Source organism: Petromyzon marinus, chromosome 6 (assembly GCF_048934315.1).
Source record: "Petromyzon marinus isolate PM22_M1 ecotype Great Lakes invasive population chromosome 6, UKy_Petmar_22M1.pri1.0, whole genome shotgun sequence".
Taxonomy (NCBI): Eukaryota; Metazoa; Chordata; class Hyperoartia; order Petromyzontiformes; family Petromyzontidae; genus Petromyzon; species Petromyzon marinus.
Window position 1 is genome coordinate 11820022 of NC_133672.1, and position 18174 is coordinate 11838195.

The 18174-nt window shown below is 44.4% G+C and overlaps 1 protein-coding gene across 3 annotated transcripts; it reads right to left on the reverse strand.

The window, feature by feature from the left end:
- Positions 1-7852: 7852 nt before the first annotated feature.
- BBOF1 (basal body orientation factor 1) lies at positions 7853-17789 on the reverse strand. 3 transcript variants are annotated; one of them, XM_032947944.2, is made up of 12 exons: positions 17571-17789; positions 15859-15910; positions 15187-15435; positions 14917-14982; positions 14669-14812; positions 13947-14027; positions 13599-13669; positions 12575-12719; positions 10186-10679; positions 9133-9240; positions 8788-8865; positions 7853-8445 (listed from the first exon to the last, which is right to left on the reverse strand). In XM_032947944.2, the coding sequence occupies exons 1-12, from the start codon at positions 17621-17623 to the stop codon at positions 8304-8306; spliced, it is 1683 nt and encodes a 560-aa protein (XP_032803835.2). In that variant the 5' UTR covers positions 17624-17789; the 3' UTR covers positions 7853-8303. The 3 variants fall into 3 exon arrangements, with proteins under 3 accessions (XP_032803835.2, XP_032803837.2, XP_032803836.2); XM_032947946.2 differs by lacking the exon at positions 15859-15910 and having other exon boundaries at positions 17571-17788; XM_032947945.2 differs by lacking the exon at positions 15859-15910 and having other exon boundaries at positions 15187-15439; positions 17571-17787.
- Between the last annotated feature and the right edge of the window lie 385 nt (positions 17790-18174).

The following is an 18174-nucleotide window of genomic DNA, read 5'->3' on the forward strand; positions in this document are numbered from 1 at the left end:
GTGCAGGGTACGTGGATCCAGGTGTCTTGGACGTGGTCTTGGACGTGGTCTTGGAAGTGTCGCCGCCGGCTGATGGATGACTCAGGTGTTGTAAGCTTTATTTAACCAAAGTGACAAAAATAGTTTAAGTGATTTCCTGCTCACATGAGCATCCAGGCAGTGCTCAACTCCTATTGGAAGTCCTGAGGCCGTGGTGGAAATTCCACGTTACTACGGCGCGGGGGCGAGTCTATCCACAGGACAACAACCACTGTTGGCTTCCCCACAAGGTGGTTCGCACTTTATTAACGGCTTTTGGCTAGCCATCGAACAAAGACGGTTACCGCATCGAGCACTTTGAGATGTGCTTCTGTGGCCGTCTGGAACGCCCTTCCCACCGATATTAGGCAGACACTGGAGCTATGCACTTTTACATCTAAATTGAAAAGTCATTTCTTTCGAACTACTTTTTGTATTTAGTTTGTTGTGCGTCCCAGAACCTTTGATGAGCACGTTTGGCTACGAAGTTGCGAAAGAAGTTCAAAATGCATACATAGCGAACACAGTGTTAAAAAATCCAAATGTAGACTACAAGTAACTATTGTTTAATTACAAATTCGAATCCAGTATACAGCAAAAAAAGAATGCGAACTGCACTTTAAGTTTGTCGGGCGCAGTAGCTGCGTAATTGAGCAGCCTGGTGTTCCTGCCACACGGAGCCAGAAAAGGGTTCGTCAGGCTCTGCAGTCTGCAGACATCTGACTGCCAGCACAATGCGACAGACAGCTGGGACCCCGTGGCAGCCTCAGTGGCTGTCTGGCTGGGACGGACACCGCTGCGAAGCGAGACAGCTCGGGCTGGCTGACTGGTCGGACCGATCAGTCGGTCGATTCCGTCCGTTCATTGGTGCGTTCGTTGGCTGGTTGGCCGGCCGGCCACGGTGGCTGCTGTGCTACAGCGTTGCGCGGCCCGGCGTGGCTAATTACTGAACCGAGGCAGCCACGCAGGGGCACCCTGAGCCTCTGTCGGCACCCATTAGACGCACGGCCCCGCACCCCATTGTCCGAGCGCCGCATGCTTGTCTGATTAATTCTATTTTATCATTTTGCCGGCAGCCGGGACCTGGAAGTCTGCTAATTAAGCCACATGAATAACGCCACAACCGATTAGCGGCCGCGCGCAATGCGGCCCCATTGTTGGCGTCTAATTTTTATAAACTCATTACGCGAATCGCCGAGCTACATGTTGATCATTAATGGCCCGCAGGTTTTTGATTGTGACTGCTCTTGAGGGGTTTTTTTTCGTTGTAAAATTGAGTTTGTAAAACTAATACTAAAAATAATACTCAATAATACTACTGTTGCTGCGTTTGTAACGAGGATAAAAGTGGATTTAGAGACAGCTCGTTGCGGCAACTGACAGTAAGTAATTGAGTTACTTGCAACACTTTTTAAACAAATGTACAACGACACTCCCTTAACGAGATGTTACAAGGGACATTGAAATATAAAATGAACGCAACTCTGGGATTATTCGTTAGGGGTTTACTAAATAAATGTGGTTTAGTAAATAGACTTCTGTGATTTTGAGATTGTGAAGTATATACCATCAATTGTTATCGATGGAACAAGCGTTATCCTTACGTGACGTTATGATGTTCATGAATTCCTCATCTGCGTATTAGTTTCGAGTATTTAGCTGCTATAAATGTATACGTGATAAGCCACGTGTTTGAACTATCATTTGTAGCTAGGTTGCTTCTGAAAAATAACTATACTGCTCAGTGGGCCTTACCTGGTAAAATATTTTTTTTAATTTGGTAATGGTTTAATTGGTACTTACAGAACAAGCATGACCAAATCATCGGGAATTCACGAGATCTTATCAGATCAGAAGCTAAACAGGTGTTTTTGCCTCGAAAATTCTTGAATGGGCCGACCACATTGCATAATAGGTGGGAAGCAGAGGGTGACTCATCGCAATATACATTGTGGTCCTGTACTTTGTTGCTTCTAAATTCGCCAACCCGCACAGACTAACGTGGTGAAATATGACACTGTAAAATAACCCTCACGACCTGCATGGAATGGGAAGACCCTCATCCAGCAGTGGATTTAAAAGAGGGCTGTACCTGCACCTGTACACAACAAGGAACTGTCACATTTGCTATTGCACCTCAGATGACAGACAATAGTTTAAACACACGGGAGGAGAGTGGAGTGTGTTGGATGTTCGAGCGGGCGAGCGGGCGAGCGTACAACTCCAAGGAGGTGCCTAATGCAGTGATTGCTCCGTGAGCAGGGGCTGCTGGTGTCAGCTTGACCCCTGCCCGGGGTTAAATCTCACTTCCTGCACTTTCCCTTCTCCTCCAGTTGACCCGAGCATGTCACTTGCCTTCACTTCACTTCACAGGCTTCGAGAGGGGAGGGGGAAAAAGATATTGAAGCATTGCAAGAAAGAATGTTATGAAAGCATATTGGCTGGATTGCCAGGAAAGGTCACTTTCTTGACTGATGGCCTCTGATTTTTTTTCATAAAAATGGCGAGCTTAAAAGCTTCTGAATGCCCACGTCAAGAATAACTGACAATATAAGTAACACGTGCAGTGTCGATGTACATACTGTCTTCTAGGAGCCCTAGCCTTGTTTTAAAGATGTTCGGGTTTTTTTTTCAATTATTTTCTGAGAGCGGGTTGATAACTTCAATGGTGAATTATACAGGGCGATCCATGTGTATATATATATATACCCCACTATTTTCGATTGACCCTCTCACTTTTGTCTTAAAAGGCAAATTAATATTGCGAAAGACATGGCTCCGTGTCTTACAGATGGGCGTATTAACATTGGTGGGAGACATGTAGAGACTTTGGAATTAATGGGGGGTTTTTTCATCTATAATTTCTCCATTTTATTTCAGTGGGGTATTTATACATGGATCTCACCCTGTATTACTTATTTTATTTCTAGCACACTAACAATTAGAACATGTCACAGTAGGAAAACGGTTGTATGAACCTAGCCACGACATTCCTTCAGCAACATCCAAAGACCTTGAACGTGAATAATGCGGTGCCATTTCTACAGCAGATGGTTGCACTGATTAATTCATAATCTGGGGCTAACTGATCATTAGTGGAATGTGCCTACTAGGTTGCCAATCTCCTGGTATTTACTGCACACGGAACACAACCAAGGCTTGCACACGATACAAATCTGTGCTTTAAACTGGCAGAGTCATTTTAATGTATTGTACTGCAAGTTTCAAACTTGTAAATATTATTTTATAGATGGAGTGGTGGCGCAGTGATTAGCGCAACTAAAACTGTGAGTCGGATTTCCAGTAGTAGCTAAAATCAATGGCTGGTGATATCCGAATCGCTCCTCCTTCACATACCCGCACGCATCAGGTCGGTGAAGCATGGTCAAACAACATCCATTGACCGAAAGGCGTGAGGAGGCCTTCATCCAGCAGTGGATTAGAAAGGGGCGTATACAGTATTATTTAATTGGTACTCTTTCATAAACAATAAAAATGATCGGCATCAGCTAAACATGCTCAGCATGTCGTGGATTTTCCAAAACTTCAAGTGGCACTGTTATTCACTTTGTAGAATGTATTGTATTGCCTTCTTTTGGCCATACCTAGTCTTGTATTTCCCAAGGGCATACAATGTAAAACACCAAACATGAGCGCTTGGTGGCTCATTGGACAACTACTGACCTTGGAAACTTGAATAGAACAGTCTGAGCAATGCTTCTTCTGATATGTGAGACCATATGATCATTGCGTAGCTACACAGGAGGAACCTGTGATCAGTAAAAGTTTATACTTAGATGTGACGATTCCCAAGAGTCTGTGGATGGTAAACAAACCGATAGCACCCTCATTTGTTGCAGACAACATAATCAAATGTCAAAGCTCAGGCAAATGGAATGACGCACATTCTGATTTGATTGCATGGTTTATATTTGCACAAAAATTAAAGCTAAATTAATAAAAATGCTCTTTTGCGCATTTCTTTGGCTGGCACGCACCAAGCAAACGCATGTTTAATTCCCAGTAATCGCCTTGCTTTGCCCATCCCAACTGACACTGAGCCAGAAGGAGAATATTGTTTATTTTTAAAAACCCATAGTAATAGAGTCATCGCGATGGGGCGAACATTCTACAAACAAGAATAATTACTGGCGCAAGAGAGATTTCACTTTGCCTCGTTAGTGATGTATGCAGATTTGCACTCTGAAGGCCCACGTCTGATGAAATGCTGTTTTTGAACCCTAAAGAGGAATAATCCTGATTTATCTGGTGGACAGACACGTAATAGCTTAAGAGAGTGGCATGCAACATTATTAGACCGTGGCACTCCCACTGGATCGCTATCAATGTTGCCTGTTACAACAAGCCCTGCTCTCCGCTTCTCCTGAGTTGTCATCTTTATCACGCATGGCCAATGCACTTCTGGATGAAAGCTTCCCCAAACCGCAACGATCTCCCAAGGCCCTGTGATGTAACAATCCATCTTGCACCTGGACACAGGGGGCCGATTTCAACGCTCCACTTTTACTTGTGGATGTCCACTTTGGACGCATTCCATTCCTTGCCTGCCACTTCGCCCTTGTTTGCGATGACGGCCAGCAAGCCCTTCTCGAGGTGTGTCACTTCCACAGAGTCCCAGCAATTAAATCTGTCCAACCTCCCAAGTGTCAGCGTCAGTCACATTAATTTGACCTGATGAAAGTGAGACCTCAGAATCTATATATTTGCTGAGATTTATACTGCAGTACGCAATTTGAGCTATGCTACCAGCAGTGGTCTGCACTTGCGAGTAATAGTCACGAGCAAAGGTTTTCCGCACCCGTGCTGTAACAGTTATCCGATGTGGTCTCTGATTGTACCGCGCATTTTTCGACACGCTTTCCGAAGTTTCGCTGCACGTGCTGGGAGCTTTATCAGGAGCAATTCAATTCAGTTCCCAGCACGTGAAGCGAAACGTCGGATATCATGCCGAACAACACGCGGTGGAAGCCGAAAGCACACCAGAGAGCTGTCACAGCATGCTTAATGTCCACTTTGCAGCAGTCTAAAGATCCTTGGCAATGTGCAGCAGAGGGAATCGAACCGTTGCTCCAACGTGCGCTGGCATGAGTTTACCAGTAACGAAGCAGTTGAGCAGACATTTTTTGTTAAAACCTGCCTACCCGCCTTTCCAATCACACAACCTATTTTTGGATTTAATCTCATTCGGTTTGAGGTAACTGCATATATTATATAATCTTCATTGGCAGTCACAATCAATCCACTGCTGCATGACAGCAAGGATGAGAAACTGATTTTTGTGTTTAGTTTGTTGTCCTTCCCCCGCACATCCGATTAGCACGATTGGCTACGTACGGTGCGAACGAAGTTCAACATGCATACATAACGATTAGGTGTCCATCCTGTATTTGTATTACTGGACTATAATAATGCAATGCTTGTGAATTAAACATTTTAGGATAAAGGTGAAAACTATGTTAAGAGGTAACATAAAGTGTCATGGTAAAATTAGATTGTCATGTTTCAAATTATATTTCTGTTGTATACTTATGAATACTGTACCTTAAATGTTTAATTTTATAAATAGCAGATCGTTAACAGTACTTTTATTTGAAAACCCATTGTCCTTGACACATATTTTCAGTAACGACATTTTCTAAGATTGACTGCAACTTTATAGCAAAATCACCCAACCAAGTCCTTACTGTTGTCTGTCCAGACTCCGAGAAACGTTTTTACTGTCCCTTTAAAGTAAAATCCAGAAAGAAGAAAAGACAGGGAAAATAAATGTTAGCTCGAAAGCACAAAAGTAAAGAATGAAAGAAAAATGAGTGACACCAAATGTAAATGTAACAAAACACACAAAAATGTTAACTCATTTTTCTTCCATCTTACTGGGAACTCTTGACAAATTAAAACATGACACTCTAAGCAATTGGCTTATAGCACGAGTGTTTATAAAGCTATTATGCGTCGTGTTCATTATGCCCGGAGTGTTATCGCGCTAATAATTTTAAATTGACCTTGAAACCAGGAAAAGTAATGACCACTCTGTGTCACACCGAGTCACACAATCTCAAAGACTTGTTGTCTCCCCTTTGTTGTGCTGTAACCCAGGAAAGTTGAATGTCAAGTTTCTGGAATTTGTTTGTGGCTGGAGAAATTAAAGGAACACCTTTCCTGTGCACGATAAGGTGTCACGGTACATTAACTCTCGTTCGCTCATAACATAGGAAACAAATGGAATAATAGAGCCATTGGCGTAGGGCAGAGGTACAAGGGACCTCTGAAGCGAAACCAAACAACTGTGCGGTCCATGCTGGGGGGTTGAGTAATGGACGACTCTCTGGAGAAAGTTTCCCTAAGCATGCCAGCACATCCGTGACGGAGTGCATTGCTTTTGACCTCACCCTCTGCCTTTTAAAGCCCTACGCTAATGACACGTCAGTCACTGCGTGTAAAAGTTTGCCACGCAAACCATAGCTACGAAACGTTTCCCAAAATGCTACTATAGTCCGTTTCATTCAAAAGCAAACCGAAGGAAACCCTTTGCCAGTGAAAAAGTATTTTTTTAATGATTCAATACGAGTTGTTGAAAAGTTTATTTTCGAGGAATAATTTAACTTGTGACGAAATTTGGTTGAATTTATAAGTTTTACAAATGTAATCATATCCACTCCTCTTTTTGTACCTTAGATGGGAGTGCGTGCACTTCCACATTTACATTTAATTATTAAAAATTTAAGCACAAACATAACACGCTAAAATGTAACGTAGGAGTGAACTCAAAACACGTGAATGGGCTCGTCCACTAAATACACTACATTCACAGAATTGTCGTGGGACAACGCAAAATTACGATTGCCATGTGCCAGGAAAATCCCCCAAAAAAACTTCCGACTGGTGGACGTGTCACATGGCGATGGTGCGGTGTGACTCTAGAGGCAGCCAGAGGCTTCGAAGGACTCACGTGGCTTCGGATTCTTCACGGCTACGTCCGCTCGTGGGGCTACGTCCGTTCGTGGGGTCACGACCGTTTGACCACCAAGGTTTAGTTTCATAGCAAAAAGTTTGCATCACATGCTACAACCTCCCAGCCACGGGGAACAGACTGCCCTTGGAAGCTATCCCTCTTCACAGTAATCGTTACAATAATAGCCTGTCTTGTGATTGCACATTTTCAAATACACGGTCCTTTTTTTATAAACTATACGTCTTTTTTCCCCTGGATTTGTTTTCTTTTATGATGAGTTTCCTCATTATTTACGAATTTTTATCATTGCATCTGGGATGCTTTTTGTAGCAGCATTTGTTTAACACTCTTGCAGATACTGAAAGTATAGCATTGTATAGTTTTTCAAGTTATTTATTTAGGTTATTTGGCTGTTATACATTTCCACATAAACCACTTAGTTGAGCTTTCATTTGTGGACAGGTCGCTTCTGAAAAAGAAGATAATAGCTCAGTGGGCTTTACCTGGTAAAATAAAAATGTTTTTTTGTGATTTGCTTACCTTCCTATACTTTGGACTCATATTGTGTTTTTGCATTATTTGTTGTTATAACTTTCTGACCCGCCCCTACTAGGCATCTGTGAAAAAGAGTTGAATCGCTCATCGGATTCCTCCAGTATCAATAAAGATTCTGATTCAGAAGTTTTTGATAGTGTAGTTCATTCGTACACACGTGAGTTATTTTAGAAAGGCTAAAATGTATTGTGAAAATGTATATGGTGTGTGCTTAATGTAAAAAAAAACACTTGAAATGCGTCATCTATCACGTTAGTTGTCAGTTTAACTGAGGCAACATTTAGCAGTAAATTTTCATTGCTAGAATGGTGTTGAAACAAACTTTATTCATGTTTTAACTTATTTTTACTACACATAATCACTTCATCAAAAAAAGTATATCGATATTCAATCCAATTATATTACTGTTGTCCTTTAGCTACACATTATATCAACTTAAATTGTGAAAAAAGCAACACGAAGTAATATTACAATGCACGAAAACACTTTTAAAAGATACAGATAATGAAATATACAATGCAATTAATCACGTACACAACTTTATAAGCCATGATTTTAAAAGTATGTTTGAGTCTAAGTATTTTAATGATCAAAGCAAACTGTCATTAAGTATTTTAGCAGATTAAATTCCTACAGCAAAAGTACAGAAACTCATAACTGTGTCCAAAATCGACTGTGTTACGTCCACACACAGGTATGTCGATGGGACAAACTAACCATCTCAAATTCGCTGGCCTCGAAGTTACAGAGAGTATCGCTATGGTGCAGCGAGATGTGCTTGCATTAGCCCTGGCCTTGGCCCAGTTCGGATGGCCGGCAGGGAGAGGCCTCCTGCTGGCGAGGAGTCCGAAGTACCTTGAGTGATGAATGTGAGATTGGGAGCCTCCGCATCCGCAATGCTGAAGGGGGATTTATTCAGGGGTGGGCAAAGTTCACAACGAGGGGGACAGCACAATCGATGGGTAGGGTTGGTGCATTGGGAGGAAAGGTGAAGTACTGTACATATTAAAAATTAAATATAGCATCTAACTTAATTCAACACTCAATTCGGAGATAGAAACACACACTCATTGTGTTCAGTGAAGTCTTTAGAGGAGTTCATAGCTTTCCTTGCGAATACTTAGCTAAAATAACGTCAATCCTCCATTACATCTGAACAGAACGATAATTTTAATTTAATACGCAGCCTATTCGCTGTACTCAAACGACCACTATATATGCATGTGGAAATTACACAGTACCTGTCTTGCTGTGCGTTTTTCACGCTGGGAATGCCCCCTGCTGGCGCGGACAAAATCATTTTCGTCTTGAGAGTTTTCCTGAATAATCAGACACACTTGTTTAAGAATACCCAAACAATGATAAATGTGTTGATGCTATACGCTTAAGCGAAGGAAAACACACTACATAAAAATGAACACCTTTACTGCTGCTACATGATTACATTTCATGGTTTTATTGTCAAAGTATTCGTATATTGCTATGAATGCATCTGCCATGAGAGTTATTTTGAATTGCAGATTTCATGAAAGCATAATGATCATCGTGACAATCTGGTATGTGATTTTTCCATAGCTGTTCATTACCTGCTGCTCATTTCCCCGTTCATTTTAGCAAAGAGGACCCTCAGCACTCGTTCCTTCTGCTCCCAAGTCAGGTCACAGATGTCCACTTTTTCTGCTGTGATGTTGTTCCTGATGTTCAATGGTATTAGCCACATATTTCCAATACGTACATTGTATCAACAATCTAAAACATGGTTTATTACATAATTAACACTTATTTATACACAATTGACCACGCGCATATACACATGTTTAATTTGCCTTTTTCACATTGTATGAATGTATTGTCAAAATGAGTCCACCAATGTTAAAGTAAAAAAAAAATAAACAACTGTGTTCTTTAATCGTTTTAACTGTAACCTAGATCACCCTTGGAAAAAAAAAGTGTCACCTGTTTCAATGGATTTATTTAAACTCCTGGTTAAATAAAAGATACAAACAAACAGTTTGGCCACCTTGTTTGTACGGTTGGCTATGTGCATGTGAAGAGACGTTCATACATGTAGTGACACAGCACCGACTGCTGTGCAGCAGCAGCAACTGCAGGTGGACACAGTGCACACGCCGCTGAGCATACACGCGGCGTGTGTGTGCCGGCATGGCGGAGGAACTGGGGCAAGGGTCACGGTAGACCTCGTGGCCCCTGGAACTCTCTGGTGGGTTCGAGAAGGGAGGCGCAGCTAGGGCGGAGCCAAGCCGCGCCGAGGGGAATAAAAGCAGCGGAGAGCGAGAGCTCCGGGCTGCCGGTTCTGGGAGTGGACTCGTCTCATCGTCGCTACCGCCTTCGCCCGGGCATTGCACGGCCGGACAGCGGTTGGCTGTCTCGGTCGACGCCGTCGGTGCAACGCGGACAGGGTCGTGTCTGGGCCGGCCTGTCTGGCAGCGTGGTCGTGAGAGGAGGCCGGAGTTGGTGGTGTGTGAACAAGAGAGATAATAAAGTAAGACAGTGCCTCCAGCAACTTCCTTCGTCTCCGACTGAGTGTTCGAGTCGCACGCCACACACGCACACACACACAAGCCTCGGGAAAGTAGGACATCACAAATATATTTTTAAAAAATAAGATGACCACTCACCATTTCTCTGCTTCCTCTACATCCCTGTAGACGCTGTTGGTGCTGTGCTGCAGCTTGCCAAAGGTGCGCACGCGCGGGTACTCCTCCCTGCCGGCGAGAGCGCCCTGCAGCTTGCGCTGGTAGGCGTGCTGCGCGGCGCGCTTGTAGTGAGCGCGGCTGGCGGCCACCTCCTCCTGCACCTGCGCCAACGCCTCTAGGAAAAAGGCTTCCACGTCGCTGCGCTGGTCCAGGATGTTGCGCGCGAGTTTCTTGACACGGTTCATCTCGCGTGCGCGCAGCTCCGTCGCGTGCCGGAGCTGCACTACCTCGGCTCGGTCGGCCTGGCTCTCCGACTGCCACTGGGCACGGGCGACCGCTCGCTCCTCCTCAAACTCGCGTGCCATGAGCCTCAGGCTCTGCTCCAGCGTCTCCACCTTCTTTTGCAGCTTGCGCAGCTTCTCCTTCTGCTGAGCTGCCTCCTCCACTTTCTCCCGAATCAGCTGTGCCCTTTCCTCCTGGCGAAGGGGGCAGTCGATGAGTTTTAATATTGATCGCAGAATGCAAGGCAGCAGCACACACAAATGTTTTATATTTGGCGGTTGCCGACCTTTGCTGCTACCGTGGAAGAAAGAAGAAATTAACAGCAAAAAATTCCAAAGATATTTTTAAAAAATGGTGGCTTTGAGAACTATATTAAGCTTTGAGGCTTATTTGAAAATATAAGAATATAGTTGATTCAATACTAAAGTATGCATTTAACCGTACTATTTATTTGCATTGTTGCAGACTTTTTTTCATATTTGCACATTTCACTATTAATGTTACATCTGCCTAAACCAGGAGTTGGCAACCTGTGGCTCCAGGACCACTTGCAGCTCTTTGGCTTCCCCCTTGCAGCTCTTTGGCCACCCCCTTGCAGCTCTTTGGCTTCCCCCTTGCAGCTCTTTGGCTTCCCCCTTGCAGCTCTTTGGCCACCCCCTTGCAGCTCTTTGGCTGCCCCCTTGCAGCTCTTTGGCTTCCTCCTTGCAGCTCTTTGGCTTCCCCCTTGCAGCTCTTTGGCTGCCCCCTTGCAGCTCTTTGGCTTCCCCCTTGCAGCTCTTTGGCTTCCCCCTTGCAGCTCTTTGGCTGCCCCCTTGCAGCTCTTTGGCTTCCCCCTTGCAGCTCTTTGGCTTCCCCCTTGCAGCTCTTTGGCTTCCCCCTTGCAGCTCTTTGGCCACCCCCTTGCAGCTCTTTGGCTGCCCCCTTGCAGCTCTTTGGCTTCCCCCTTGCAGCTCTTTGGCCACCCCCTTGCAGCTCTTTGGCTGCCCCCTTGCAGCTCTTTGGCTTCCCCCTTGCAGCTCTTTGGCTTCCCCCTTGCAGCTCTTTGGCCACCCCCTTGCAGCTCTTTGGCTGCCCCCTTGCAGCTCTTTGGCCACCCCCTTGCAGCTCTTTGGCTTCCCCCTTGCAGCTCTTTGGCCACCCCCTTGCAGCTCTTTGGCTGCCCCCTTGCAGCTCTTTGGCTTCCCCCTTGCAGCTCTTTGGCCACCCCCTTGCAGCTCTTTGGCTGCCCCCTTGCAGCTCTTTGGCTTCCTCCTTGCAGCTCTTTGGCTTCCCCCTTGCAGCTCTTTGGCTGCCCCCTTGCAGCTCTTTGGCTTCCCCCTTGCAGCTCTTTGGCCACCCCCTTGCAGCTCTTTGGCTGCCCCCTTGCAGCTCTTTGGCTTCCCCCTTGCAGCTCTTTGGCTTCCCCCTTGCAGCTCTTTGGCTTCCCCCTTGCAGCTCTTTGGCCACCCCCTTGCAGCTCTTTGGCTGCCCCCTTGCAGCTCTTTGGCTTCCCCCTTGCAGCTCTTTGGCCACCCCCTTGCAGCTCTTTGGCTGCCCCCTTGCAGCTCTTTGGCTTCCCCCTTGCAGCTCTTTGGCTTCCCCCTTGCAGCTCTTTGGCCACCCCCTTGCAGCTCTTTGGCTGCCCCCTTGCAGCTCTTTGGCCACCCCCTTGCAGCTCTTTGGCTTCCCCCTTGCAGCTCTTTGGCCACCCCCTTGCGGGCAGCCGTTTAATTTTTTTTCATCTTAAACATAATTTAACGTAAAAATCATTGATTAAATATAGCAGGAATGGGTCACTATGCAATGTTTTGGTGACGACAAAATGTACAGTTAAACTGTATTGTTAATGAATAACTAAGGGGGGGGGACTAAATAGACGCAGTTTATTCCATCATCTGTTTAGTTTATTTAAGTCAGAATATGTTTGTCATCTGCCGTATACCTGCTGTGTTTGTGTACAAGTAGCTCTACGTGTGATGCGGCTCTCAGACCATTTTGGTCAAAGACAAAAAAAATGTCTCTCCTTCTTCTTTTAAAGGTTGCCAACCCCTGGGCAAAACGGTGCTCGTGGCGAATCCTACAGAAATGGGGGAATTTGTAAGCGTGGCACCTTCTCTTGGCAGAGCCGGTTGTTATGTTCCACGAGAACCTCGTTCTTCTTGCGAAGTGTTTGTGCATCATTCTTGTGCAGGGTCAAGGCCTCGCTGAGTCGCACGTTCTCTTTGTACACTGCTTGAGTCGTCTCGTCAAGTTTCCTGTTACCCACGTGAATAATACATATGCACTATATAAAAGTCAGTGTGTATTGTATATTCATACATCCATGCATGCACATTACAGAGGAAGGGGGATGAAGTAGTGGCACAGTGCTTACTGTGCTATAAACCCGGTTAGATTATTGCTCATGACTAATGGAAGAGGCGATATCCGAACTGGTCCCGGGCTGGGGTCAGAACGTTACAACAAACAATACAAAAACACGATAGTAATTCAAAGTCATTAGACCTCCTTTGCCAGTGCCAAAATGTAATAATAGTGTTTTTCCCCCTTTTTCTGGCAACAAAACTGAAACCTTTTTACAAGGATTCATGTCTGCATTAACCACAATACCTGCAGTCAAAATGCAAACAAAAAACATACTATGATAATATATGCATTGTCCTTGAAACTGATTGGTCCAAAAGGCGTACAGCTGTACGCCTTTTGGCGTCATGTGGTCGAGCACCAATTGGGTCGAGGCTCAAAAGCAAGCCGTCCCTTGGTGTGGACCAATCAGTTTCAAGGACAATGCATATATTATCATAGTGTGTTTTTTGTTTGCATTTTGACTGCAGGTATTGTGGTTAATGCAGACATGAATCCTTGTAAAAAGGTTTCAGTTTTGTTGCCAGAAAAAAGGGGAAAAACCCTATTATTAGAAATTCAAAGCATAGGAAAAGTTAGCAAATCACTTTTAAAAAATATACAAATAAAACTAAACACTTTTTTTTATCTTACCAGGTAAAGCCCACCAAGCTATTAGCTTATTTTTCAGAAGCGACCAAACCACAAATGACAGCTCAACAAAAGTGGCTTATCACGTGAAAATGTATAGCACGTGTGGTGACTGTAAGGTGTTGGCCCCTGTAGCTCACATGATGGCCTCTGTATGAGCCTGCTCAGCCAGCTGGTTGACTACCTGCCCTGCTTCCTCCTCCAGACGAACCTACAGGACAGACCATTGCTACACTAAGTAATGCTCACATCACACTGAGAAGACAGAAAGATTGTACACTGCGACATTACATTCCCACACTATGTGTGAAATGTGAAAAGTGCGCACAATATAAAAAGGGGCCTTTTGTTTTTTTCATTGGGAGGATATTCATTTTTATGTTACATTAAATCGGTGATATACTTTTCAAATAAGCTTCGTGTGGTTAATAAACTGACAGGCCTATTGTCTAAATTAAATGTTCGAAATGTTTGGAGTACAGTCATACCTTATCTTCCAAAAACTTTCTCTCCATTTTAGCCAGAGCTTCTTTGTGATTCTTGCCGGCTGCATTCATACTCTCTGTAATCTACATCATGAAGCATACATAATTATATTAAAATTTGCTCAAACAAACTAAACTTTAGTGATAAAAACACACGCGTAATTGGAGCTTTTACATGAATAATTTTTCATGGAAATTGTAACCCATGTGTATAACTACATGCCAGTAATCTTTGTTTTTTTTTCAGTAAAGTCACGTATAAATAAAAAATAATAAAATAACATATTATTTCTTATTTATACGTGACTTTACCGAAAAAAACAAAGATTAATTCCTGCAGTCACAAAAGCTTCGAACCAAGTTTACATGCCAGTATATATACGTTCTCAACTTTTCAACATACTGAGTGCGTGTGACAATGGAGGTGCAGGTTCGGTACCATCACGGTTATCACGTTGTGCTACGAATCCGGTGACCGGAGCTAGATTCCTGCTCACGGACATTTCCAACCGGTTCTGGGCCTCCCCTAGGTCGACTCAGCCTCAAATGAGTACCTGGTGCGATTGTGTAAAAGTCGCCACAAGGAAGACATGCATGGTCCTGGCCACCCACCCCTTCGTGTGGCATGCCGGCCTTCATAGGTGCTCGCTAACAACACTTGCTCCAACAGTCTGCTAAGACTATACCGGGGATCTTTGTTTATGCAGGTGCAGGAATGTTGTCACCTCATCCAGCTCTTGCTGCATCTGGTCTCGCTTCAGGCGAAACTCGTGCATGTCTCTCAGCTCGCTCTGGAGTTGATTGACCTCACTGCTCTTCTGCTCCAGCCGCAACTCCATCTCCGCCTTCTGCTCCTTCGCCTCGTCGATCTGATCTCCAAATAACGTTACCATTTTACGTTTAACTTAAACAACGATGCGAAGCACAAACAACTAAGTCAACATTCTCTTTATGTAGCGTCAGAATGACTCACCAGTTTTTTCATTTCGTCCCTTATTTCTTGTCGATTGTCTTCAATCTGCTTTTGCAGCTTCTTGATCTGTGGTGTCATAACATTCATATTAAAAATAAACCTATAATAAAAACAACCTTCCGCAATTGGGTTCGCTTGTCTACAGAGAACCGAGACTCTTATCAGACTATATTTGGTTGGACATATTGGCAAATAATAACCAGAAAAAAACAAAACATATCCCCCAAATACAACAATGAATATCACTGAATTGCTCAATGTCTCGCCCACCAGCCTGTCCTTCTCCAGGTCTTGTGACTTCATGTAGCTGATGACGTCTATGGAGTCGCGTTCCACGGACCCCAGCTGTTGGAACAACTCGTTGTTGGACTGAGCCATGCGGCGCGCAGCCTCCCGGTACTCGCCACGGGAACGTTCCGTGGCCTCCAGCCGGGACTCCCAGAGCGTGGCGTTGGCACACGCTCGCTCCAGCTCCATCTCGCGATCCATCTGCCTCTCCTTGTGCTCCCCGGTTTTGTTCTTCCTTGCAGAGGGAGCGCAGCACAAAACGAGGACATGTGTGCGTGTGGCAGAAGTATGGAGTTTGAGTGCTGACCACAATGCCTTTACCTAGGTCTGTGCCGTCTATACCACTGTGACATCTAGTCACTCGTTCATCAATGGTCGGTCGCCTACTTGTCTTCTGTCGCTAATACCTCAGTTGCTGTCCCCATGAACTTCACTCATCGTGTCCTCCACCCACCCTTGTTGATGACTCAGTCTATCAAACGGACTGTTTCATCTTGTCCATAGTGTTCAACCACCACACAGATCACAACACTTATTTTTCTGCTGTTTCCCTCGCACTGTAATTCCCTCCCGTTGTCTCTTTTTTTTCCCCCAAGTTCAGATAACCTTGCTCAACTCAATAAACGTATTAAACGCTTGTAATGCAAAGCACACCTTCAATCGTGTTGTGTGCTCCTGGCTGCTCGGTGCTTTGGGGGCTCTGGATCTGTAGTCAACAACCGCCATTTGAAAAACACATAGAGCTAAGTGTCACAGTGGCCAGCACACACCCGAGGTGGCAGTGGTCAGTACTCTTCAGTACTCATCAATACTGAGCCACTTTGCACAATGTTAACAGTTAAATTCCCTATCTTAGTCACATGTACGATAATTTCGAGATGTGTATCATAGTGGTACAGTATTTCTGACAGAGTAAATATCATATTCTTGGTTCTTTCGGTAAAGTCACGTAGAAGGGAAACAATAAAATAATAAAAATATAATACAATACAATTCTCACGACGTTTCGACTGCAACACAAGCAATCATCCTCAGGTGTGAAAACCACATCAAGAAAATTTGAAAAAAGTGGCGGTTTTTTTGCTTTAGTCTGCATGTGGATGGGAGCTGGTTTATAAAACTTAAAGTAATTAATATTACATCGTAGATGTCCTCTACTGTCCTAAGAGTCGCACATGGGTTTGCCACATGTCCAGGCTTCACGCAGACAGGCCGGGAATTGACAGCTGTGTTCGGTTGGCAAATAATGTATTCAGACTGAGATCTGGAACCGGGATAATGTTGAACTCTATTACTGTATAATATACTGCACCATTTTCATAGGCTTACGCTGGCTGAGAAATATGTCTGGGATCGGTTTGTGGAAAAATGATCGACTCTAACCACATCTTACAAAACACACTGAGTATACTTTGTAGACTGCAGTGTATCCAGAGTATACTTCATAGTGTTTGCTGCTGGGGCTGCATATGTGCTGCTGGTTGTAGTGTGCTATTGTTAGTGAGTCTCGTGTGCAAAATTAAAGAGCCTCAAACATCATATTAGTTAAAACACCGGGCAGGTTTCTTAAATATCCCTGCTAATGTACACTCAGCAACATTATTGGAACACCACAGTTATATTCTTGGTTCTTTCGGTAAAGTCACGTAGAAGGGAAACAATACAATAATAATATAAAACAATTAAATTCTCACGACGTTTCGACTGCAACACAAGCAATCATCATCAGGTGTTGCAGTCGAAACGTCGTGAGAATTGTATTGTTTTATATTTTTATTATTTTATTGTTTCCCTTCTACGTGACTTTACCGAAAGAACCAAGAATATGAATCCCTGCAGTCACGAAAGCTTTACATCAAAAAGAGTAAATATCGTTTAAAATTGTCGCGATAACATTGCCTTAAAAGAAAAATATTAACTTTAAGGCAGTGTTGTTGATGATGGTGTTGAGTTGCTTTGGTAATTGTGCTTGGGGACCATTGCCCGTAAAACACTTAGGCATCGCCAAATAATTTGGCGTGAAATTAAAACAAATCCGACATATATACACAAAAGCTCAACACATTGGTGAAGAACACTGGCCTCATAATAATAAAAAATATATATATAATTGGCGACGTTTCGGACAATGACCCTTATTCATATCAGAGCGATATATTGTTATATATGAATACGTCTTGAACGAGTGACATTTTAACACAAACCACTGATACATCTGTAATGCGTGTCAGTGATGTGCGCGTGCAATTCGTAATTTGCGGCACTGTGCTGTATGCCATGCGGCCAAGAGCTGCTGTGTACGCGTGCTGAGCTTTGTCTCGCTGTCATTACTCCACTGGCGGAACAACGCAGCCCGTAACTCTTACTTTTTCCCCTGCTTCGCTCCCTTAGCCTTGACCTTGACCTTCTTCTTCGGCATCGTTGCGGAGTGTCCCTTGCTTTCACTTTAAGTGGTTTTACCGCCGAGACTTTTACTCGCTAAAGTAATCACCTTTACCGTCTCCTCCTGCCTCCTGCCTGCCTTGTTTCTGTTGCCACGCCGAGCGTTTCCACGAGCAACGCCCGATCAATAACGTGCGTAGTGACGTCACAAAGCACACACACCCCCCCCCCCACCTCCGTACGTCGTCACGCACGCGTCGTGCCGCCTTATGACGCCACGACGCCATGAAGCCGCGACGTCGACGTCACGACGTGAAAGCAAGACGCGTGCCATCGCGTACGTCACGACGTGCACCGCGACGTCACGACGTGCACCGCGACGTCACGACGTGCACCGCAACCTCACGTGGCGACGTACCTAGACGACGTGATTGCGCAATTTATATCGAGATATGGGGTGGTCCAGATGTATTGTGACACGCCAAATAATTGACCCCTTACATTGTCTTCCTTTGCATATTAATGTCTGCGTTAAATAAACCTTCCTTTTAAACAAAGCAATGTTACGTTTCTGATAATTTAATGGGG

What these genes read in the sequence shown, in the direction of transcription:
- BBOF1 (XM_032947944.2), bottom strand. Translation starts at nt 17,623, where the DNA reads ATGCCGAAGAAGAAGGTCAAGGTCAAGGCTAAGGGAGCGAAGCAGGGG. An exon ending in GGAGCGAAGCAGGGGAAAAA is followed by an intron (nt 15,911 to 17,570) that starts GTAAGAGTTACG and finishes TGTTGACTACAG; the next exon opens with ATCCAGAGCCCCCAAAGCAC. An exon ending in AACGGGGAAATGAGCAGCAG is followed by an intron (nt 8,866 to 9,132) that starts GTAATGAACAGC and finishes CTGATTATTCAG; the next exon opens with GAAAACTCTCAAGACGAAAA.